Source organism: Antechinus flavipes, chromosome 2, assembly GCF_016432865.1.
Source record: "Antechinus flavipes isolate AdamAnt ecotype Samford, QLD, Australia chromosome 2, AdamAnt_v2, whole genome shotgun sequence".
NCBI classification, from domain to species: Eukaryota; Metazoa; Chordata; class Mammalia; order Dasyuromorphia; family Dasyuridae; genus Antechinus; species Antechinus flavipes.
The window spans coordinates 353,042,032-353,066,464 of record NC_067399.1 but is presented as its reverse complement, the minus strand read 5'-3'; the positions used below and the strand labels follow the sequence as shown (position 1 = coordinate 353,066,464).

The following is a 24,433-nucleotide window of genomic DNA, read 5'->3' as shown; positions in this document are numbered from 1 at the left end:
TATCTCTTCATTTTACCTATAACCTCTTTTCTTAAATAAAAGGTAAGTATATTAAATAAATAAATTTTATGAATAATATAATATATATTATATTAAATATATATAATAAAATAGTATTAAATAAGTAAAATAAATAAATGAAACTTACCTTTTGCCAAAGAGAATGGCCATTGTGAATTCTTCACATGACTATATCACAACATTTGATACCTATTATCAATCTTAATTTGGCATTGAACTCCAAACACATCATTTGGAACCAGGAATTGCTCTCCTAAATCAAATCAATGTCATTCCTGTATTTCATCTGTATTATATATAAAATTACTGCTGAGGAAACTGGATTTTATTTCTCACTAAAAAAAAAAAAGTCCTTACTTCTGACTGGGTCACAATAAGTATATTACATTTACTTTTTCCTTATACCAAAGCCTAAGCTATGTGTCCCTGCTCCTCCTCGAATCCAGTCCAAAATGTTTAAAATTCTGTCCTGCTTTTTATTTATCCTTTCTGTCATATCTAGGCATCTAGCTCCCAAGCCAGGCGAATTGTCTTTAAGTTTTGGTATCATAAAGAGGCATTCAGTAATGTTGGAGGGGGGTAGGTTGAAGCCAGCCAATCTTTTCCAAGTTCAGGAAAAAAGTCTCTAAAATTGAAACAACTCTGAGGTATTACTTTCTGAAGTATTACTGAATACTCAGTAATACTGAAGTATTGTTTCAGATGACAGGAAACATCAAACTGTGTGTATCTTTTGATCCTGCAGAGTCTCTATTGGTCCTGTATCCCAAAGAGATGATAAAGGAGGAAAAGGGACCCATATATGTTAAAATGTTTGTGACAACTCTTTTTGTAGTGGCCAGAAACTGGAAACTGAGTGAATGCCCATCATTTGGAGAATGGTTGAATAAGTTATAGTATATGAATGTTATAGAATATTATTGTTCTATAAGAAACAATCAGCAGGATGCTTTCAGAGAGGCCTGGAGAGAATTACATGAACTGATGTGAAGTGAAATGAGCAGAACCAGGAAATCATTGTACATAGCAACAACAAGATTATACCATGATCAATTCTAATGGACATGGCTTTTTTCCACAATAAGATGATTCAGGCCAGTTCCAATGGTCTTATGATGAAGAGAGTCATCTGCAACCATAGAGAGGACTGTGGGGACTGAGTGTGGATCACAATATAGTATTTTCACTCTTTGTTGTTTATATTTTATTTTCTTTCTCATATTTTTTTCCTTTTTGATCTGATTTTTCTTGTGCAGTATGATAATTGTAGAAATAAGTATAGAAGAATTGTACATGTTTACCATATATTGGATGACTTGCTGTCTAGGGGAGGAGATGGGGTGAAAGGAAGGAAAAAATTTGGAACACAAGGTTTTGCAAGGGTGAATGTTGAAAATTATTTTACATATGTTTTGAAAACAAAAAGCTTTTAAAAAAAGAATTAAAGAAAGATCTCTGTATCCATTCATAAGACTTACAAAAAAAAATGAGAAAAGGATAAAGGAAGCAAAATCCCTCCACCCCCAAGAAAAGTAAGGAAACAAACTAAATCAGCCATAAGGCCTAGAATTAAAATTTTGCCTGGAGTTAGTAACTAGTATTTAACATTCCAATCACACTTAGCAATTGACAAGGATTTTATTTAAGTATTTTTTTTTTAATTATGGGTAATGCATTGAAGGTTTAGTTATTCTGAGGGCAGAACAATTTCTTTTCTAAAGATAATTATGTATGAAAGTTGCCTGGACTTTGTAGCCCAAACATTGGGCTTAGAGTACCAAGGCCCTGTTTACTCTTAGCCAAACTAAAGGTTATCCCTAAGTATACTGTAAAATCTGAGCTTGCATTAAGTGATGATAACTACCTGAATATATAGACTTCTTAGATTTGACCCCACTAATATAAATCCCTACTAATGCAAGAAAAATAAGCTCCCCAAACTCCTTCCCTCCTGGGAAATAGAAATAATTATATTCTAGCTATTTAAAATCTGATTACTATTTAAAGCAGAATTTCCAAAATTAGCACATCATTTTGGAACTTTCATTAATCAGGATTTTTAAAAAATAAGCTACTTAGTTGCATTGCCTTCTAATGTCAGCATGTTTATTTGAATATACAAATTTTAATCAATTGATACAATGTCATCTTCAGCAGATGCATCTATATCTAACAAAAAGCCATACATGATTTAATCACTTACTACTCTTTATTATTATTTTAGGTTTCAAGATCAGCAGAGTTTTCTTGTATACCTATGGTAACATCTATTTTTTTTAAAAAATATTTTGAAATGTAAAAAAAAAAAAAAACCCAAGAATTAAAGCAATGTTCTAATGGTGTTTAAGTCCAGCTAGACTTGGGTACCCAAAAAGAAATATTCTTTTTTTAAAAATAACTTTTTATTGACAGAACCCATGCCAGGGTAATTTTTTTACATTATCCCTTGCACTCACTTCTGTTCCGATTTTTCCCCTCCCTCCCTCCACCCACTCCCCCAGATGGCAAGCAGTCCTTTACATGTTAAATAGGTTACAGTATATTCTAGATACAATATATGTGTGCAGAACCGAACAGTTTTCTTGTTGCACAGGGAGAATTGGATTCAGAAGGTATAAATAACCCGGGAAGAAAAACAAAAATGCAAGCAGTTTATATTCATTTCCCAGTGTTCTTTCTTTGGGTGTAGCTGCTTCTGTACATCCTTGATCAACTGAAACTGAATTAGGTCTCTTTATTGAAGAGATCCACTTCCATCAGAGTACATCCTCAAACTGTATCGTTGTTGAGGTATATAATGAAAAAGAAATATTCTTATGAACTTTAATATTTCCATTTCAAAAGGTAGCCGCTCACTTTTTCCTTTTTCCATATTTTTAATTTTTTTTTTAAATTTTTGAGTGGCTGCTCATAGTTCTCTCTGAAAGACCTAGGGGACAAGAGAACTCATTTTTACTTTTAGCTTTTTGAATAAACGGAGAAGGGAATGAATTGTAGTTTATTGAGCTAAAGAGGACTTTGAAAATCATCTGATGATCCCTTTCATTTTACAGAAATGTCTCACTAGAGAAGACAGTAGCTAGAGATAAATTCAAACTCGGAACTCGACATTACAACCAATTTAATGTTTTCCTCTACACCATATTGCCTTCCACTGAAGTGAAACAGATCCTGAGTAAGTTACAAATTATCGCTTCTAAATTTTTTCTCAGTATTCCTTTAGTTATCACATCTTCATATTCCTATTTCCCCTTCCCCGTTTTTTTTCAGGTATTCCTTAGACTGGATAATGGCACCTAGGATCCGACAGGATAGCATATGATTCTGTTCTTGCATTGAATCATTTTTGGTGTTTTAAAGAAAAGACGATGGGGGGACCTGCAAACTGGTACGGCACAGGCATTTTCGTTTCTTGCCTTCTGACTATTTCCTCTCTCCCTTCTCCCACAGCTTTCGAGCAGAGAACTGATTGTGAGACACTGGGGTAAGCTATGATGGAGCAGGGCTAAACATTGTTCTCCTAAGTAAGCCAAAGCTCAAAACGGCAGAGATGTTTACAAAAAGGGAATGAAGTGGATTCCATCTCTACCTCGTACCCTTCAGAAGAACACTCCAAAAGTCGCAATGACTCTCAGCCACTAGGGGCCAGCGCAGAGCAGTTCAAACAGTGGTCGCACTGTGGGATGCAGTTTAGAGGACTGGCTATCCAGCGTGCAGTTAAGATCAGGGAATTCTGAACCTAGGGTCTGCGAATACTTTGAAATTTATTACAGTCCCTTTATAATCCTATATATTTTATTCATTTAAAATTCCTATTTTGCAAACGAAGTCCGTGGACTTCAATATACAATCAGAGGGGATCTATTTCACACAGACTACTCCAGATCTTTATCTTGCCATTTAGAAACTCATGGTTCAAAATCCCACAAAATGCTAAATAAAAGCTGTTGCTAAAGTTACAATCGAATTGACAAATACTGCAACGTGACAGAGAGCTCTAACAGTTATCTTTCTTCAACTTTTATAGGTCAAAATAGCTCTAATTTGTTGAATATGTGGGGACATCGGAGCCCTTTAGATACCTTTCATAGATACCTTTAAGGTACCCCTTTCCCCTATCAAGAAAAAAATGTGTTAGATAAAACTCGAGTATTCTATAATTGGATAACAAGATCAGCTTACTTTTTAGTGGAAAGTGTTGTAGACTCATTGTCAAATCTGGGTTCCCATGTTTGCTCCTGCTGTCACTATGAGCAAAGTTATTTAAACTTTCTTGACCTATCTCTGGTTTCCTCATGGGAAAAATGAAGATAATAATGCTTTCACTATCACCTCACAAAGTTGTGAGGAAAGCATTTTAAAGACCTTAAAGCAACATCTAAACATTTATTTACAATGGTTGTAGCAAGTTTTTTTTTTTTAAATAATAAAATTTGCTTACACTAAAAGTAGATGGATGTTTTACCTCTGACAAAAATGGAGCCTTATCAGAAAATGAGATCAAGGAATTCCATAAAAGATGATGACACAATTTAAGGTAAAAGGCCTGAGGGGCTGGGAAGGGAAGGGCCTGCGGGTGAGTAAATGCCCTTATTAAAAACAATACAACAGAGCTGGGGAAATCAGTGCTGCTCAATACCATTAGGGGTATGGAAAGAGCTACTGTCACATGGTAGATTATGTGACTAAGAAAGTATATTAACTTCTCAGTACTGTGGGCAAAAGTGTCTGAGACTTTAAGTTGCAGAGAATGTGCTGACTTTCATTATTCAAGGAGTTTTTAAAAGTTTAAGAAAACTAAGAGTACAAGCTTCATTTTTTTTTCCTAGAAAAAGTATTAATATTTTGGTCTTGCTTCCTTTTCCCAGTTGAAGTACAGAAGGGAGAAATATTTGAAAAGATGTTATGAGTCTCTTGGTACAGATTCTGACATGTAGCTGAAGGAGGTGGTGTAAGGAAGATTTTGATTTCAGTACCACTTCTCATTACTGTCTGTGCATTCATTGGCATCATCAATTTCAATTTTCTTATCTGTAAGATGGGAATTCTATCTATATCACTAAAGTACTGTGAAAGTTCTATTGAAAACTTATCTAAAATATTTTAAATCCTTAAATCTCCATATAAATACCATACTAAAAGTAGTTTAGAAGAAGAAAACTAATGATTCAGTTAAAACTAAAAATCCATTCCTCTGATTTATTCTGCAGATGTTTTCTGGAAAGGCTTTCTCACTGAAGAAGTGTGTTATTTCTATTTTCTTCATATATATATGTATATGTATATACATATATATCTATATATATATTTATCTCACTCTTATTCTCACATCCCTCCTTAAAAATGTATTTCTAATGCCTCTTCCTACTTCTCTGGTGAATCTCTCCCTCTTTCTTGGTGATCAAAGTCACCTTGGTACTTTGAATTAGTTGTAAGGATTCTGCCAGTGTTACTCTAAAAGTCCAAAAGGTCTTTTGTAAAAAAAAAAAAAAAAAATTGAAAATATTAATCTACATCCATGATATTTATATGACCAAGAGTAAGCCTTCCATTCCTGCTCCCTTTGGTTCTGACACCAGGGTCTGGAATGTCTTAGGAATATGAAATATTTTTCCAGTCTCACAGTTAAGTACTTGCTTAAGGGCATTCTGGATATATAGCATTTTGACCTAAAAGCTGGAAGGTTACAATGGTGATGATTCTAGGTCCAAATCTCCTGTTAAATTTTTAGTTAGAAAACCTGAGCTAGTAACTCTGTTTGCTCCAATCTTGATAGCAAGAACTATTCAGGGAGATACAAGGTCTGTATTGAAGGAGTATGATTCTGGTTTAGTCATTCAAACTCTTGGTACTCTAGGCAACTCTCTTAAGACTCTATGTTACAGAGAAGGTGATGACTGGCATTAGTAGAGGGAGTTTATCTCACTAAGAAAGTCTGCTAACTCAATTAAATCAAGGTTCTAGTCTCTATTCCTGTCCCTAATTGATATTATATTTTAGTTTTTACAGCTTTTTTGTCTGTGATACTTTTTCCACAGATGGTTTTAGCCCATGATATTTAGAATGCAAGCAGCCACAGCTAGAAAATAAATAGCCCTATTTGACAGATTTGCTTTTGTCTTCTAGTGAAACTTTTTTTTCTTCATATTATTTTTCTTTAATTTTTTTTAATTTGTAAAGCTTTTTATTTTCAAAACATATGCATAGATAGTTTTCAATATTTATCCTTGCAAATTTACTGAATTTTCTAAAACTATTTTCATGACAAACCCGTCAGGAAGAAAGGTTGACACTTTGGGTCTCTGATTAATACCTCACAACAACACAGTAGATTCTGGCAGGGATTTGGTAGTGCCCTGAAATGATTAAATTACACAGAGACAGGCTGTAAAATAAGTGTTTGCATCCTAAAAGTCTGAGTAATATTTAATTTAAATGATCTCATTTGAGGAGCCCTGCTAGTTATTCTCATAGAGCTCAACTGCTCAACCAACTGTCAATGTCAGTAACCATATATCTGTGACCCTTAGCAAATATACACACATTGGCTCCCTTAAGCTCCATGTGTATGAACTCTGCAAGGCTGTTTGCAAGATGTCTGTGCTTGCCAATCTTATACTAATAGAAATAATTTTGTAGGTACAAGTCTTTTCCTTCTAAATTTATAAGCTCTGCTTTATTTGTTTGCCAATTTAAACACAAGGATTTCCTTTAAATGTTTAGCACTTTGGTTGATGGAAAGTTGATGGGCTTATTTAACTTTTAATGAATATTTATTGAAAAACCAAGGGATCATCTTTTTATTTGTGGAATAAAGTGAACAAATGGGCAATATAAAGAATGTGATTACCCCCAACAAGTTAAGGAAAAGAAAAACAATTCCACAATTTCTTTTGGAATTTTATATCACAACAACAGTAATTGTATCTGATGTGATAAAGTTATATAACTCTCACTTTCTGGAGCTAAAATTCATACAAGAAAATCATCAAAGCAATAAGTATTAAAAAGGAAAATTTAGTGATGTAAGTAGAATATTTCTCTGTGTGTATATAGTTTTATAGGTACAACTATTTTGGTCTTCCCTTTTGCTTTCTTTTCGAACATCCTCTCCCAAATTAGACTAATGAAATTGAAATTGAATGCCTTTTATTCCCTGTTTTATATCTGGACAACAAAAAGTAAATAGAGTTTACAGTCTGAATTAAGTTAGCTGCCTTTCTCACTTACTAGCTATGTGGACGACCTAAGCAAATCACTTAACCTCCAAGTTTCTAAGGCAACTATAATTCATTGATTGGTTGAGACTGCAGTGAATTCCTCATGAAACCACAGATGTTCCCAGTGTATTTAAATAGCCAACATGCTGGAATTTGTTGTAATCACAGTCATCATTCATAAAAGTCACTGTGTGACCAAATAGGCTGCTTAATATCATTGTTTCAGATGTAAATTTAGTTGCAGTCTAAGACTCTATGTCCATGTTTTGAGATACACACACACACACACACACACACACACACACACACACTCTACTAAATATGTGACAAACCACTTGCACTTTTATTTGTAAAACTTGCCCTCCCCCCCCAAATTGTCTTCAAAATTGCGGCACAAATTTAGCAAAAAAGAAAAAAGTGATTAAAAAGAACTTTGTTATTGAAAAAGGAATGGCTCAACTTTTTAATGACCTATTATTGGGTTAATGGTTCTTACATGGTAAAAATTAACATAAGGATAGAAACTCAATTCCATTAGTTTAGAAAGCTACAGCATTAGGAAAGTTCCTCAGGTTAATGCTTTCTTTGCAATTTAGACACTGAGAAATTATGTGACTTGTCCAACGTCACATATCCAGTATTTATGAAAGATCTTTCTGATTCCAAGGTTGCTCTCTACCCACTATACTGCTTTTAAAAATTATACTTTTAAAATTGTAATTACTGACATAAAATTAATGAATTGTTTCTGGTTGTGTTGTAACTTTAAAAGTTTCTAAATTAAATATTTTTCAAGAATAATTCATATTTGCTATTCATTAGTTTCTATAACTTCTATTACCTAATATTCTATTTTTATCCCAATAATCTAAAAGATAGTAGGATTATTAAGGATAATAGTGTTATTAAATTTTTGAGTTCCTTTCCTATGGTCTGGATCAGTTTAAGGAAACAATAAACACATACCCTTATCTTTCTGGGACATTTAAGATCCCTTCTGACTTGCAAAAGGATTGAATGACTTTTGGTAGACTTTTCCTGAATTTTATTCAAGTATTTTTATGAAAGCTCTTTCGAATTATAAGTAGGTATCAAAGAAGTAGACATCTTACAGAATTTGATAGGAAAATAGTGTGTGGAAAGAGACATGAATATATTCTCAAAGAACCTGGGTTAAAATTCTATCTCTGATCCTTACTATTTGTGTAGGATAAGTTGAATAGTTATATTTTCTTCACTTGGAAATTGGGGGTGGGAGTGGGGGTGGTGGGGTGGTCTAGATGTTATTTAAGGTTACTTTCAGCCGGAGATCTCTCATCAAAACTTACCTGTTCAAGACTAAGTTAATACTTTCAGGAAAAGGGATATAACTCCCAGGTTCAGATCTTGGAATTTAACTAGTTTAATTTATATCAAAAGATGAAATAAGAACCTGGAAAACTTGTGATTTATCCATAATAAGGACAGAACTGAAGACTTGAACCAAGACTATTAACTTTTATACTAATAATCTTTCCTCGCACCACAATACCTCCCACTTAAAAAAAAAAAAAGTTTACAAACCGCTTTCCCCAAACAACAAGCAATATTGCCTTCAAGAAGATAAGCATTTTACATAAGCCCAAATGCAAAACAATTTAGCTACTTCCCCCAGAGCTTGAGGCAAGGCAACTCTGGCCTCTCTGAAAAATCATGAGTTCTAACTAACCACAAAATTGAACAATTTAATATTTTTATTTAATTCCAAAAATAGCCATAGAATGCCACTTCTTCCTACTTTGTGGACAATGGGAAGAATCTTAAAGAAAAATAAGGTGTGTGTGCAAGGGGAGAGGGGAGATTGTCATAACAGTGAGGGTCAGTCTTGATCCTTCACAAGGACCTTTAAATTGTCAGAAAGGAAATTTGGTTCAGAATGAGGAGAGTTCGATTTTTTTTGTTTGTTTGTTTGAAGGAGGGCATGTGTTTCCTATAATTTCTATATACTTGATAACTGCCTCCTCTCTAACAGAGCTGATAAATACACAGGTAAAGCTTCAGAGAAATGAACACCCGTAAACTTAAGGGAATTTAACTTCTGAACTTTTTTAGATTCCAACACGTGCTCACAGCTCAAGCAGTTCACCAGAATTCGACTTTTGGTGGCAATGATTTCCACTCTGATCCAGACTCTCTTAAAGAAATTTCTTATATTTGTTTGGCTGTTACCAAAATAGAAAGTCACCGTTTAAATCCTAGTTTGTTTGAAGAGGTCAAAATATGAGCTAACGAACTACGGCAGTTACCTGCAAAAAGGGTTTTATAGCTTACGGCTAAAGGGAGGAGGGGGAGCAGGTCCGGGTTTTGACTTCCTGCTCCTTGTACTGAATAAATTCCCTGGGTATAAAATGCTTATGATTTTTTTTTTTTTTTTTTTAAGATTTGGAGGAAGGTAGGCAAGATTGATGAGTGAGGGGCTGGAGGTGGTGCAAGAATGTAAAGGGGAAGGGCCAGTGAGAAAGGAAAGAAGGAGAAAGGCGGGGTGGAAGAAAGAAACTTGCCAGGTGAGTGAAAGGGAGAAGCATAGAAAGGGAGGAGGGACAGGAAGAACTTCGAAGTGGGGGAGGGAATCGGGTCTAGATGCGGGGGTGGGAAATAAAGGGGGAAGAGAGCAGAAAGGAGGTCTCCAGCAGGTTCTACCTGTATTTTTTTATCATCTTTATACAAATGGGTACAGCTGAGATTATAATGCTTTTCAAGCAAAGTAGGTGAAATAAGAGAAGAAAGGAAAGCCCCAGAAACACTACAGAAAAATAACTGACTTTAACTCTGTCCCCCAAAGGCATCTTGCAAGGAGTGCCTAATGCCCAGTCCCAGAACTTTTCTCCAGTGCCTGTGATACAACTGCTTTTGTGAATATATTTGTTAGCCAAGTCTTCTCAGCAACTGGCTGATAGGGAACTTTTATTGACCTAAAAAGGGGCAGATGTAGTTGTCTCACATCCCACAAGCCAACCAAATCTAGCCTTTGACTAGCCTGAAAAGAGGTAGAAGAAACCACTGTGTACTTAAAAGTTTCTGGCCTTCACTTTCAGTAACATGTTGGAGATATGAGAATAGTGAAGATCAAGCACCATACTTTAGATTTAAGAATTGCAGTTGTTTCTAGATTCTAATAACACTAAGGACCCTAGGAGGAAGGCATTTTACCACATCAAGAGGTAAACCTTGGATTTCATTAAGACAACTGAGTTCTTACCTTGTTACTAGGGAGACTTAAGCTTCTTATCTAAGGAATGGAGATAGGCACCAGACCATACAACTTGGGTTTCCAAAGCAAAAAACTAACTGGCAAATCCCTCTGGGGATCCACCGAGTAAACTTTGTATTTAGTTGGCTGGGAAATCCTGTCTGATAAACAAGTAAATCTAATGAACAGAACATATCAGCAAATAAATGGGGGAAGAGGGAGGAAACAACTCCCTGGAACAGTCAGGTGCCATTTCATTGGACCCAGTCTAGAGGCTCCCTTATCCTCTGTGGTGAACAGTCCCAGTTTGACATTCCAAATTTCTAGGTTTCTGTACTGACAATATTTACTAATCTCTGGTAAGTAGAAGCAAGGATAATCAAAGGAGCACAACAAAAACCCTCATCTAAAAAGGCAGAATGTTAGATAGCAGAAGGACCATGTGTATATGTTAAATCTGGAATTGATATTTATTAGATGGCCATGGGCAAATTATTTAAACTCTGAGTCTCAGTTTCCTGATCTGTAAAGCAGAGATGGGTATTAATGATACTTGTAACTGCCTACCCTTAGTAAACCATAAATTATTCTTTTCTATTGCTTGCTTTTCCTTAACTGTGAAAGTTCTTAGAGTAGTTCTGAATGGAATAACATTAAGAAAGGAAAATAGATATTGAAGGAAGTTTGTAGTACTTGAATTGCCTTAAAGTAAAGTAGCCTACAGAATGAAAGAATGTTAGAGGTGAAGGAAAGAGGCAGCAATTTCATTTTAGGAAGCTCTCTAAAATAGGGGGAGGTGTTTCTCTTCTGCCCTAAATTTGATGTACACCAAGATTAGTCTTTTCTCTTTCCACCTTTGGTATTGAGTAGTTAATTAAGACCTTTCTTCTTTTTTCTTTCACTCAATAGTTTATCAGATTTCAAAAAGATGGAATCATAGACTCAGAGAATTTCACAGTTGGAAGAGACCTCAATTACCACCTAGTCTAATCTACACATGAAAGGAAAACACACCATAATTGTGATCACCCAGACTCTACTTGAAGACTTCCAAGAAGGAATAACTCACCATCTAAGGAAGCAATCTATTCCATTTTTGGACAGTTCTAACTGTTAGGAAGGTTTTCCAGATAACCAGCTTAAATTTGCCTATTTGCAATTAGTCTAATCTTTCTTCTCTTTACAACACCCCTTCAAATACTTGAAAGTGGAATAAATTCCTCTAGTCTTTTCCAAGATATGTCCAGTTCCTTCAACTGAAGCTCATGTCAAAGACTCAAGACCATTTACTTCTTCCCTTCCTCTGGACCCCTTGAAGTCCTTGTTAAACTTTGGTGCCTAGAGCTGAACATAATACTCTAGTTGAGGTCTGATAATGGTGGATCCTAGTGAAACCATCACCTCTTTATTCCTGGAGATTATGCCTTCTTTAATGTATCCCAAGATAAGCTTTTTTTTTTTTTTTTTTTTTTTTTTTAAGCTGCTACTTCACTGATGACTCCTGTTGAACTTTAAATTCATTAAAACCCCTATTTCCTTTTCAGAATAATTACTGTTCAATCCTACCACACTGCTTATTCCCAGAAAAGTAGCATACACTCTCATATTGTTCTTGAAAACATACTTATTCCCAATTAAACCATTGTGTTGACAATTTTAACTCAGCTAGCCTAGGTCTAAGCTTTTTTTTTTTTTTTTTCCAGATTCCCAAGTCCTGATCTTACATTTAAGAAACAACATTTTTTGAGCCTTAAATATATGTGTCCAGAATCATGTAATTTTAGCTTAAGTATTAGGACTAAGAAATAATTTTTCTTTTCAGTAAAATTTTTAGAAATTCTAATTCATTTCAAAAAATAGGAAGAAAAAGATTTGAAAGGGGACATTGAAGGTAAGGGTTGATTTGACAGGATGATTTAGTAAACTTTTCCAGGTTATACAGGGTATACAGAAGCAAACTGAAGATTATTAATACAGAGGAGGTGCATTCCATAATATAGGAAACTAACTTTCTTAGTATTACTGTGCTTAGCATAGTAATGCTTGCTGACTATCAATATTTAGGGAGAAAATTTTAAGGCCCAAAGACAATAAAGGAATATAAATTGTGATAACTCATTTGCACTACACTGGAAATTTTATTTGATTGATAATTAGGATAGAATATACTTTAGGCTTTGTTATGCTCAATGATCCTGAAAACCATTCTTCAAGAATAACTTACTATGAAGCTAATTGTACCTCTAATGATTTCATATTTATGAGATCAATTTGAGGCCTTAGGTATCTATCTATATTTAGAAACTTCAGTTAATGAGAAAGTCCTCCCAAACAGGAAATATGTTACTGTTTAAATGCAAGATCCCTATACCACCACTGCATAACTGAAACACTGATGAGAATCTATGTTGCACAATAGAGAAACAACAGGAGACACTATGACTTTATTGTAATCTGAAGTTTTGAAAACAAAAGACGGTATATAACTTAGCAGTCAAAATAATTTGTTTTAGTTCCTAAAGATACTTTAAGGAAATTTCTTTGAATTGCTGTTTGTGTTTTGAAGGAAATTAAAGACTGCCTTTCTCCCTATTTTCCTCCCTCTCTGCCTCCCACCCTTCCACCCTCCCTTTCTTCCTTTTCTTCCTTCCCTTCTTTCCCTCCCTCCCTTTTATCCTCCCTTTGTTTCTTCCTTCTTTTCCTCTCTCCCTCCTTCCTTCTTCCCTTTCCTTCCTTCCTTTTAAACAATTAGTACTCCAGGAAGTAGTGAGTTCTTTCTCACTGGAGGTCTTTAAGCTAATTAATCACGTGTTGGATGTTTTGTAGGATATTTATTTTTCACTTATGAGTCTGACTAGATAATTCTACAATTCTCTCAAAAGAATTTTGTTGGACAATTCAAGTCTAGAGTTTTAGAAAGTAAACTGGGAACCAAAAAAAAAAAATAATCTGCTGTTGGCATTTTATCTTGAAATTGGTTTTCTTTACAAACCTCCTATCTCAAATCTTCCACTCTCAAAGGTATTATTAACTTTCAATAGAATATCTTTGAAAAATACTCAAATCATTAAAAATTAATTTGATAGTTAAAGAGAGAGTAACAAAGTTACTTAACAGTACTTGAAAAGTATAAGGAAAATGATCTTTAATAACAGTATCCCAATACTTTTCAAGTTTAATTAAAATCATAATGCTGACAGAAAATCACACAAGAATATTGATTTAATAAATTTGCTTGTTTCAAAGATTAATGTAGGAATTTTGCCATACTTTAAAGAAAAAAGAATTTAAAGAATAAAGAGCAAGAATAATCATTATTATTGGCTATCCATAATACTTGTTTAGAATTTTTTAATTTCTTAAAATATTAACAAGATAAAAACCTATAAAAACTCAAGATTATTTTGTTTATGAAGAATCATTTTTTTGCCGAAACTCAAACATAGAATACTAGAACAACAAAGAAAAACCTCAGAGACCTAAAAGATTACCTTGTCCAATCCTCTTATTTTATAGATGATGGAACTTGAGGAATAAAGATGTTAACTTTGCCTGAGATCACACTAGCCAGGAAGTAGCAAAGCTACCATTTGAACTCAGGTTTTTTGATTACAGGACCAGTGCTTTCCATTATGAGTGAAGAGCTACATTCCGTGTCAAAAAGCCTTGGATTCTAATCACTTTTCAGACACTTTTAGAACACATGCATACACATAACATGTACGTCCTCTTCTATTATCATATGGAGTTGGTACTACCTTAATCCCAAGCAAAAAGGAAAAAAAAAAAAAAAACTTTCCCTTATTACATAAGTCCCATCAGGACCATTACTTTATAAAGGCCATGAGATTTTTTTTAATATAAGTTTTCTCACTTCTAATCTATAGCAGTTATGGCACACAGTAAGACAGGAGGCTGTGATTGATCTTATCACTTATAGTTCAAAAAAGTCATAGTTGAAAATGAAGTTAGGGTGAGGAGAGCAGTTAAGGGAACAGTGTTTTTTTCAATTCAGAAATTCTCTTTTTTTCAAATGGTTTAGAAACTTCAGTCGACTCCCCTTGCCCTCCTCCCCAAAAATTCTTAACTCTGACTTTTTTCTCTTAGGGAAAACTATATGCATGCCTCATCCCCCTTTTCAAGGGGCATAGGAGAAGGGAGAAGGTGAGGAACCAAAAAATAGATGCTTCCTACTGCTTGCCTTCACACATAGATATCTGCCCTCATTTTCTTTTTTCCTTTTATAATCATTGCTTCAAATGACAAGGGAAGTGAAAAATGCAACCAAGAAAAAAGTCATAAAGATATAAAATTATTACAATGACTCACCTGCTGTAGCTGCAGGTACGGGTTACATTTCAGTGCATCCCGGTCTGCTGCTAGTCTTGGTGTTCTGGGGTTGGCTTTAACGTCACTTTGGGGTGACTCAGATGACTGGATTTCCAGTGACAAAGCAAAAACTATTATTTTTGTAATGAGGCGGAAGCTGGGGAGGGAAAAAAAAAAAGCCTTGGATTTGGAGGACGTCAGCATCCTAGACACTCCTGACTATAGAAAATCCCAGGGTTGAACTTTGAGAAGTTGAACAAGGAAAAGAAAGGAAAAGAGATTTGAGAGAAGACGATGTAGAATTGGGACGGGGGAGGGAGTGAGAATAATGGGCATAAAAGACTCTAAGCTGATATTACTAGGCTCTGTGATGGCAGCCGTTCCCAAGCAGCCATCTGGAAAACAGTAGGGTGCCCAAATAAGGGGAACCTAGATTACAGTTTACTGAACATAGTCTTCTAATCTCCAATTCAAACAGAGCCTTCCCCGCCACTAGCGCCTCAACCACAGCATTCATTTATAGTGATCTGAGATCCCGAGGCCGACATCACTTTTTTTTTTCTTTCCAAAGGAAAGTATTTCCCTTTTTGTTTTCTTCCCACTTGCCTCTTTCCTCTCCCTCTAACCTTAAACCAATTACATTCCTCTGCAAATAAAGTGACGCCTTAGTTTGGGGGAGTGGGCGGTACGAGTAGCAAAGAAGGAGTTGGGGTGACCGAGAGGGAGACGGGTGGGAGGTATTGCGAGTGGCTGGTGCCCGTTTGTTAGCAGGTGCATCTTTGGCTTTGTAGGTGCAAGCGTCTTTGTGCAGCGGACAAATGGGGAGAAGAGAAGGAGGTGGGCACTTGGGCGACGTAAGATCCACATCAGCTCAACTCCACTCGCATCCCAGCCGGCACTTCCTCACTTTCTCAAGTGTCTCTCACCCACGCCGCTCTACGCCCTCCTTTCCCTCTCCCCAACCCTCCTCCCACCAGCTGCAATAAAGAGTACACCGGGAATTGGCTTCCTCCTACGTGGGGTGCTAGTTTGGTTGGTGACTGGGCTTTTTTGTAGTGTTGTTATTGTTGCTGGTTGTTTCTCCCTTTCTCCCTTCTTTGCTGCCCGCGGTTTTGCAAAGGGCTGGATGATTATATCGGGCACGTTGGCTCCATGATGTTAGGTACGGTGAAAATGGAAGGGCACGAAACTAGCGACTGGAACAGCTACTACGCGGAATCTCAGGAGGTAAGAGAAGTTGGGAAATCCTCATGAAGAGAAGGAAAATAGAAGGGAGTACAGAGAATCAGAGGACAAACTAATTCGTGGGACTGAAGAGGTTTAAGATTTTACAACTGCCAACCATACCTAGTCCTAAATGAACGAAAACAAACCATAATCTAAGGACTGAGATTTGGGGTTAGATGAATCTTATAGGGAGAACTTAGACGTTTGAAGAAGCAGATTTTGTAGGTTTTCTCCTTTGGTGAAGCACTTGAAGCGGAAAACTGGAGCACAGCCCTGCCATAATGTAGGCAGGAAGGGACATGAGCAAGTTGAAATGAAGCCCTTGGAGGAAAAAAAAAAAGCTTCGTTGCAAGGTTGATGCTTCCCGTCTCCGCCTCTCTTCCCACATTTTTCTCATTTCTAAATATCCCTCTGACCAGAGTAGCTGAGTAACTTAACGGACCCAAAGGAATCAGTCGTTCATTCAAAAACAAAACAAAAACTTAAATTTTTAGAAAAATCTTTGAGGAAAAGGCGAACACTCCTAGATAGAACCACTGGGTGGCAATGGTGAGAGATGAATCGGCCCATTGCAAAGGGAGAGAACCTGTTTTCTTCATTGTAGTCTCCCTGTCCCCCTCCCCCTCATTCCCTTTGCGTGTTTGGGTGTCTTTACAATAGGTACAAAAGAATATTGAGAAAGAGTAGATAGACCTACCACTACCCATTTTCTCATGTGATTACTCAGAAGATTTATTACACATTGTCACTTTCTGATCACATCCTTTCAATCCGTGTTTGCTGAGAATTGTGTCCCAGTGTAAAAAGTAGTATCTAAATTCCATAGACAGTTTAGTATAGCAACAGTAATTATTTTCACAGATAACATAGTTGCATTCACTTAACAAATGTATTTTTATTTGTATACAGTATTCACATGTGCATAGTAAATATTTAAACATAAGTAAACTAATTCAAGTAACCTTTTAATGTTCTTTTTCTTTTATTTTCTAATGTCGGAAAAAGACAAAACATAACTTTGTGACAATTGTTTATAAGAATCAAATATTTTCCTAAGTAAAAATCATTTTCCTAAGTAAAAAAAAATGCTTAATCTTTTGAAAAAGTATATGATTTTCATTCAGGACACATTTTCAAAATTCTGTGAAGTGCTTTAATTTTTAGGATAATTTTTAAAAGAATGTAAATTTTTTCAGTTGTTTGTTTACTGAAATATTTATTTCTGGTCACAAAGCTCCTACTGTAGGTTTAGGCTGTGAATATAAATCAATAAAATAATGCATATAGTAAGTGGAACTTTTAATGACTAGAATTAACATTTAAGAAATTTTAAATGTCTGAGATTGTTCATTTTCCAGCTTCTTTGATATAGCATCAAGGTTGTAGCTAACTGATAAAGCTCTCTGCTTTGAGGTCATGCTTTACAAAGATCAGTGTCCATTTTAGTGTATCAACAAATATTACAGTTTAGATGTACTATATTACCATAGTCTGGAATATATTGAGGATATTAGAGAATGAAGAGAAATTATTATAAGTATCTGAACATTTTCAAAAGTGTGCTATGTACTTACAGTAAACTTAAATGTATACATTGGTATCTCCTCTATCCCCCTCCAAATTTACTTTAAATGTTAACTTGCACAAACTTAATTTAAATTTTATGGTGATCTTAGAAAGCTATGTGGAAATTAAAAAAAAACACACACACACACACACACACACACACAAAAAGCTACTATTTGTTATGATTTCTAAAAGTCAGTTATGCTCTGCATTAAGAAAATGGCTCTTTCCTTCATGATTTTAGATAATTTCTGGTAAGGAGTAGTATACAAATAATACACTGAAAGAAAAAGTGTTGGTTAAAAGTCTATTGCAATCCAGCTTCAGGCCTTACAAATTCCATTTAAGTCACAAAAGGAATGTGTTCTCTTATGTCTTTTTCTTGGAGATCTTTCTGAAAGTTGGATTTAATGAATATAATATAAAAAATATAGTTTGCTTTTTTGTTTTGTTTTGTTTTGTTTTGGAAGGCAACAGAGGATAAGAAAGGTCTTTGGTTTCCAAAGGTGTTTTTTTTTTTTTTTTTGTTTTTTTTTTTTTTTTTTTTTTTTTTTTTTTTGAGGGGAGGTTGTAAAAGAAAGCAATTTAGGGTTACAAAATAAAGGAAGATACAAGAATAGATAGAAAGTGGGCTTTCATTAACTTCTGGTATTATCTCTCTTCTGGGCTATGTTTATGTAAATATTTCTTCTATGTTGGTGGAAATTTGAATTTGTTTTTCCTTTTTTTCCCCTCCTTGTTTCTCTTGGCCCCATTATTTGCTGAGCATAAGAGCAATCTATAGATTATTTATATAGTATTGAGCGATTCTTTGTATTAAAGGGGAATGCAGGTGGCCTTAGGTCAACCCATTACCCACACCCATTTCTCATCTCCCTCTGCATTAATCCACCTCTCTTTATCTTCTTTTACTCTCTCCCTACTGCAGGCCTACTCCTCAGCACCGGTTAGCAACATGAATTCGGGTCTAGGCTCAATGAACACCATGAATACCTACATGACTATGAATACCATGACCACTAGTGGCAACATGACACCAGCTTCTTTCAACATGTCCTATGCCAACCCAGGCTTAGGGGCCGGACTAAGTCCTGGGACTGTGGCTGGAATGCCGGGAGGTTCATCCAGTGCCATGAATAGCATGACCGCAGCAGGGGTAACTGCCATGGGAACGGCCTTGAGTCCTGGGGGCATGAATACCATGGGAGCTCAACAGACTGCCTCCATGAATGGCTTGGGTCCTTACACTGGGTCAATGAACCCTTGCATGAGCCCTATGGCATATGCCCCTTCCAACCTGAGCCGCAGCAGAGGGGACGCCAAAACCTTCAAGCGGAGCTATCCTCATGCCAAACCCCCCTACTCCTATATCTCTCTCATTACCATGGCCATCCAACAAGCTCCCAGCAAGATGCTGACCCTGAGTGAAATCTACCAATGGATTATGGATTTATTTCCCTACTACAGGCAGAATCAACAACGCTGGCAGAATTCCATTCGCCATTCACTGTCGTTCAATGACTGCTTTGTGAAAGTGGCTCGCTCTCCCGACAAACCTGGCAAGGGCTCTTATTGGACCCTGCACCCAGACTCCGGCAACATGTTTGAGAATGGCTGCTACCTGCGTCGTCAGAAGCGCTTCAAGTGCGAGAAGCAAGCCGGAGCGGGAGGCGGCGGCGGTGGTAGCGGCGTAGGCAAAGGAGGTCCAGACAGCAGGAAGGAGACCCCGGGAGGCTCCAGCACAAGCTCCAACTCCCCCTTACATCGCGGGGTACACGGCAAATCCTCCCAGCTAGAAGGCGCCCAGGCGTCGGGTCCTGCAGCCAGCCCCCAGCCTCTGGACCACAATGGAGCTGGGGCGACAGGGGGCGCCCAGGAGCTAAAGACTCCGGCCTCCTCTTCCGCCCCGCCAATCACCACTGGGCCGGTGGCGTTAGCCTCGGTGCCTCCCTCCCACCCAGCACACGTCTTGACACCCCACGAGTCCCAGTTGCACCTGAAAGGGGACCCCCACTATTCCTTCAATCACCCCTTCTCTATCAACAATCTTATGTCCTCCTCCGAGCAGCAACACAAGTTGGACTTCAAGGCCTATGAGCAGGCTCTGCAGTATTCACCCTATGGTGCAGGGCTGCCAGGGAGCCTGCCCCTGAGTAGTACCTCCATGGCCGGAAGGAGCACAATTGAGCCTTCAGCTCTGGAGCCTTCTTACTATCAAGGTGTGTATTCCAGACCCGTCCTAAATACTTCTTAGCTCCTGTGACTGGTTCTTTTTCTGGGATGACTATTCTGGTAACAGAAGAAATTAAAAAAACAAACAAACATTCATGAAATCCTAATAAACTTTTTATTTTACGTTTTTGCACAATCATTTCCCCCTCCAGTGCAAAGGACTGTTACTTTATTATTATGTTCAAAAGGCATTGTGTATGTTATTATAAAGCATTTCAAATAACCGAACTAAAATCCTTCCTGCAAAGTTTAGTGATCCAAAATTGTATATATAAAGATATTTCTTTTTGTTCTTCCTTTCCTCCTTCTAGTCCTCTCTCTTTTCCTGTGTATTTAAAAAAAAGAAAGAGGTGGTCAAACTTGTAAAATATTTGTATTTTTTTCCCACTCTCTTTACTGTCCAACTTCCCAAAAGTTTAAAGGTGTGTGGCAATGTTCTTAATGTTAAGAAACCAGAAAAATAAACGAGTAGATTTGGGACCCCTTTAAAAACTACTGAAGGATCTTAATGTAGCAAAACACAAGCAAAATCCAAGAATCAAAAGTACTGTTTTTTAGATCATCTTTCAGATAACTTGATTTAGAAGGATATATGTATATTATGTATAATTTTTCAGCACATGTACACATATATGTATATTCTTTCTACTTGCCTAGGTATATGTACTTCTACATATACTTAGGTAATAAACATATTACATCTTCAAAAGTTGCCTGGGAAAGTGATGTTACATGGACTACTGCTCATTTGATATTCCAAGCTCTTTCTTTCTTACTACTGTATAGATTTGATAAAAATTGATTTAAAAAATTTTTGCCCACATGTAGCTCTCTACTGTTTGATTTACTGACTATTAATCATTCAAGGAGCATTAACTATGTGTTGGAACAATTCAGTAAAAAAAGACAAAAATGAAAGAAATATGGTCATCTAACTATAGGGACACTTAAAACATATAAACAAACCTGTGTATTATGCCATTCTAGAAGGATTATTTTTCCAGGAAAAAAAAGAGTTCTTAAAGTATTAGGAGAGAGACAAGATGTAAGTTGCTTCATTTTGAAATCTGGTCCAAGGTCTCAAAATTATTTTTATTATGCCACTTATTACCATTGTTCACTTATTTCATCCAATGTTAATGCACCTTCCACAGTCTAATGTGGTGTTAGCATAGCCAGATGGATTTTTATTATTATTCCTGTTTGCTTTCTCAGTGTTCTTAATTTATTGCATGGTTTATATTTCTTTCTTTTACAGATGATATTGCTTTATGTGATGGTTAAAATAACAAATTAAAAAATTAATTTTTATAAGTGTGATTGTAATGGGAAATGTTTTCATTTAATTTTAGCAAAGAAGATAATTGAAATTTAAAACTGTGGAGTATGTTTTGATCACTTGCAGTTAAGGACTTTAAATAAAAGGAATGTTAAATATGGATTTTTGCTTTCTTACTATTTCATGCCTATAAAATATAAGACAAATATTTTCAAAACAAGGAGTTAAATATAAAAGGGAAAGAAGAAAACTTATCAGCAATGAAAATGGTGTCTTTATTCAATAAGACTTTCTCTAACATAAGTAAACTTAATTTTCTCAAAGAAAAATGACTGCAGGCAGAATTGGCAATATGAAAGCCAATAAGAAATTTAGTAGTGGAATTCTAGGAAGCAAGACTGTAAAGATTATTTTATTCTGAGAAGTGTTGATTTCCATTTTAAGAACGAGAGTTATACCATGAGATATACTTTATACGGCAAAAGCTAATACTGTATATTTAAATCATGCCCTCTTCCACCCCCAACTCCAATTTTTCCTCTTTATTTGACATGTATCATAATCAAATTCAATTGGACTAGTTGAAATTAAAATTAGAATGACAAAATTAACAGATGTTGTTAATACTGGTATTTAAAAACAAACAAACCTGAAACAGACAATAGTTCTAGCTACAATGGACTCCAAGTGGAGGAAACAAATTAGAGCGTTAAATGTCTTTGTTTTCTAGGGTATTTTGTGATTCTGCATGTAGTATGGTATAATTATAGTGATTTAATGACATCGTTTCTAAAATAGTAATAGTAGCCAAGACTCCAAACTAGTGATTTCTATTGAACTCTAAGAAGCTTAAAAGCAATTTCACAGCAATAGTTACCAGTGATCAAAAAATCATTCATCTCGTTTGATAGCAGGCTCACTTTCCAGTTCACCTATTTCTTTGTCAATCTTGTGAAGATTGACATCAACCATAACAACATCAGTCCAAGAAAAAGCTGATCTGTGGAGAGAAGCCTGTGTTTGTGAACTCAGTCTTTTAGAAGGTTTGAACTTGAACAACTCTAACTTTAATTATTCTTATTCCATACAAGAAAACGATAAGAAAAATTGTGTAATTTTCTTAATTATAGCATATATATATATATACACATATATAATATGTGATAACTGAGGTGTAGAAGAAATACTTGAAGATCTACTTAAAGGAAATGGGGAGAAATTTGTAAATCCAACAATTTTTCTTTACATTTGTAGCAGTGAAATCCTAATTTTTTTTTTTTTTTTTGCTTTGCTGTCTGTCTCCTTCCCTCAACATATCATTAAATTAATTTAATAATTTTCTATTTCTGATCTGCAGCAATTGAACCTGTCTTTCATAAGTTTTGTCATTCTATTTTTTAAGCGCTTTAATTTGAAGATGGGAAGAACTCCCTTCGTGGTGTGCTATGTGGAGGCAGAGGATTTTAATGTGTTGTGTTAACTTCTCTAGGACTGGGAGTTTGGAAATGGAAAGTTGGTCTGTGAGAAGTTGAATGAAGAGCCTTGTCTCCCGGTATTCTCTACTGAAAGGTTATAAAGAACCAAAAACCAAAGTGGAATCTGAGAAACATTCACGCGGAGCAGGGCACTAGAGGCCCAGCTGCCTAAAATTTCAGCATTTTACACTTTTTCGTACTCTAGGAACTACTATGTAGTGTTCCTCTTTGGGACAGGAGGGCAGTTGAGTGGTTGTTATGCGGAATTGTTTGTACTTCGAAGGAAGAAGTGCAGTTACTCATTGTTAGCCGCCCCACCCCCAGCGAATAACGCTTTTGTTTGACCCAAGACCTAAAAGTCAACAACAACAACAACAACGAGAGAGAGAGAGAGAGAGAGAGAGAGAGAGAGAGAGAGAGAGAGAGAGAGAGAGAGAGAGAGAGAGAGAGAGATCGCCTATTTACTGCTCCTGTAAGCACTACTGTGCCTATTTGCTGCGGAGACTTTGGCCATTAATCCTCTTCTTGGAAGCCTGCAACAACAGGAAAAAACAAAACAAAACAAAATAAAACATAAAAACCCCAAAACGCAACCCTGGTCTTTTGCCTTAGGGAACTTGTTGCAAAGCACCAAGCTGTAGCTGAAACAGTTGTGTTCAGAGAATCAGGGAGAATGTTTGTGGATTTGATGGGTTATTTCAAAGTATCACTTTCCTGACACCCTATTTTCTGATGCGAAAACATTTACTTTCTGTCACCCAAGACTTAATGGAACTTGAAGTTACGCGATCAGATGCAGGTTCCTTTTAATCGTGATCGTGAAGGCTCAGTTTCGCTCCTGTACACAGTTTTCTGGGTTTTTAACATTTTCTTTCTGGAAACTCTGCCTCCTTTTTTTTTCTGGGGAAGGGAAGGAACGCATATTTCCCATGTAATAATAACGTTAAAATAATAATAATAATAACCTAACCATAAAGCTGCTAGGAGTCTATGAGACAGGGAATTCGAATCATTAGGGAAATTTCCCAAATTTTCATCTTGCATCAGTAATGATATGGTGGGCACATGGGCACTTGAAACCTTTTAGCTCCGTGAGGTAAGGGATTTCCTTTTCACCTGTGTATCTCTAGTGCCTAGCACATAAGAGCTCTTAAAAAACGTTTGTTGAATTTAACTGAAAGAAAACTGGACACCTTGGAATGGAGGGGGAGGAGGTAGGGGAAACAAGAAGAGTTAACACTTGGAGCTAACTCAGGAGCGCTCTTAGGCAGAAGCGAACTCACTTGCAACATAATATTTAGTATAAGATTGTAAACAAATAGAAACCTTAATTCATTCTTCGAGATTCTTTGTTTTACTCCATAGGAGAACGAACTTGTAATAATCATCGAAAGAAACCAAGAGATATAAAACAAACCCACTCCCCCATTCCGAAACTTAATTTCCAGTATCAATTTTTTTTTCTGATTGATTCGTAATCAAGACAAATTTATTTGAAAAGAAAATTAGAAATTACAAGATTAAAATATTATTTTAAATAATATTTCTTAAATTATTTTCTATTAGAACCAAGTACAAGAACAATTTCTGAAGAGAAAATTTAAAAAAAAATAGAAAATCATGTTGAAAAATTACCCATGCATATGTTTTGTAAATAAAAAGCTACAATAATAAAAAATAAAATAAAATTAAAAAAGAATCATACTTTAACCTTCTGTACATTGGCCCCCATATCTGTGTAATTAAAATAACTTAAGTGAGCAAAACAAGTCCCTTTAGATGCAGCCTGAAGCAAGTGAACTATGCTCAAATTTAACTAACGTTTTCTTTAAAAAATCAGTCTTCTTTTGAGAGT

The 24,433-nt window shown here is 35.9% G+C and overlaps 2 protein-coding genes across 5 annotated transcripts in view; one reads left to right on the top strand and one right to left on the bottom strand.

Moving 5' to 3' along the window:
• Window positions 1-4,358, bottom strand: part of TTC6 (tetratricopeptide repeat domain 6) — a 288,496-nt gene extending 284,138 nt beyond the window's left edge. Inside the window, exon 1 of the mRNA XM_051978083.1 lies at window positions 4,204-4,358. The gene's annotated coding sequence lies outside the window, so the exon portion shown is untranslated. The remainder of the gene's footprint in view (window positions 1-4,203) is intronic.
• Window positions 4,359-4,431: 73 nt separating this feature from the next.
• Window positions 4,432-21,265, top strand: FOXA1 (forkhead box A1). 4 transcript variants are annotated; one of them, XM_051978070.1, is made up of 3 exons: window positions 9,015-9,784; window positions 15,591-16,026; window positions 18,521-21,265. In XM_051978070.1, the coding sequence occupies exons 2-3, from the start codon at window positions 15,952-15,954 to the stop codon at window positions 19,844-19,846; spliced, it is 1,401 nt and encodes a 466-aa protein (XP_051834030.1). In that variant the 5' UTR covers window positions 9,015-9,784; window positions 15,591-15,951; the 3' UTR covers window positions 19,847-21,265. The 4 variants fall into 4 exon arrangements, 2 of the variants coding, with proteins under 2 accessions (XP_051834029.1, XP_051834030.1); XR_007950704.1 differs by lacking the exons at window positions 15,591-16,026; window positions 18,521-21,265 and adding an exon at window positions 4,432-4,558 and having other exon boundaries at window positions 9,661-9,810; XM_051978069.1 differs by lacking the exons at window positions 9,015-9,784; window positions 15,591-16,026 and adding an exon at window positions 4,432-4,558.
• The last annotated feature ends 3,168 nt before the right edge of the window (window positions 21,266-24,433 follow it).

Coding starts and splice junctions, on each gene's coding strand:
- FOXA1 (XM_051978070.1), top strand. CDS start 15,952: ATGATGTTAGGTACGGTGAAAATGGAAGGGCACGAAACTAGCGACTGG. Junction 16,027..18,520: donor ACTACGCGGAATCTCAGGAG/GTAAGAGAAGTT, acceptor TCCCTACTGCAG/GCCTACTCCTCAGCACCGGT.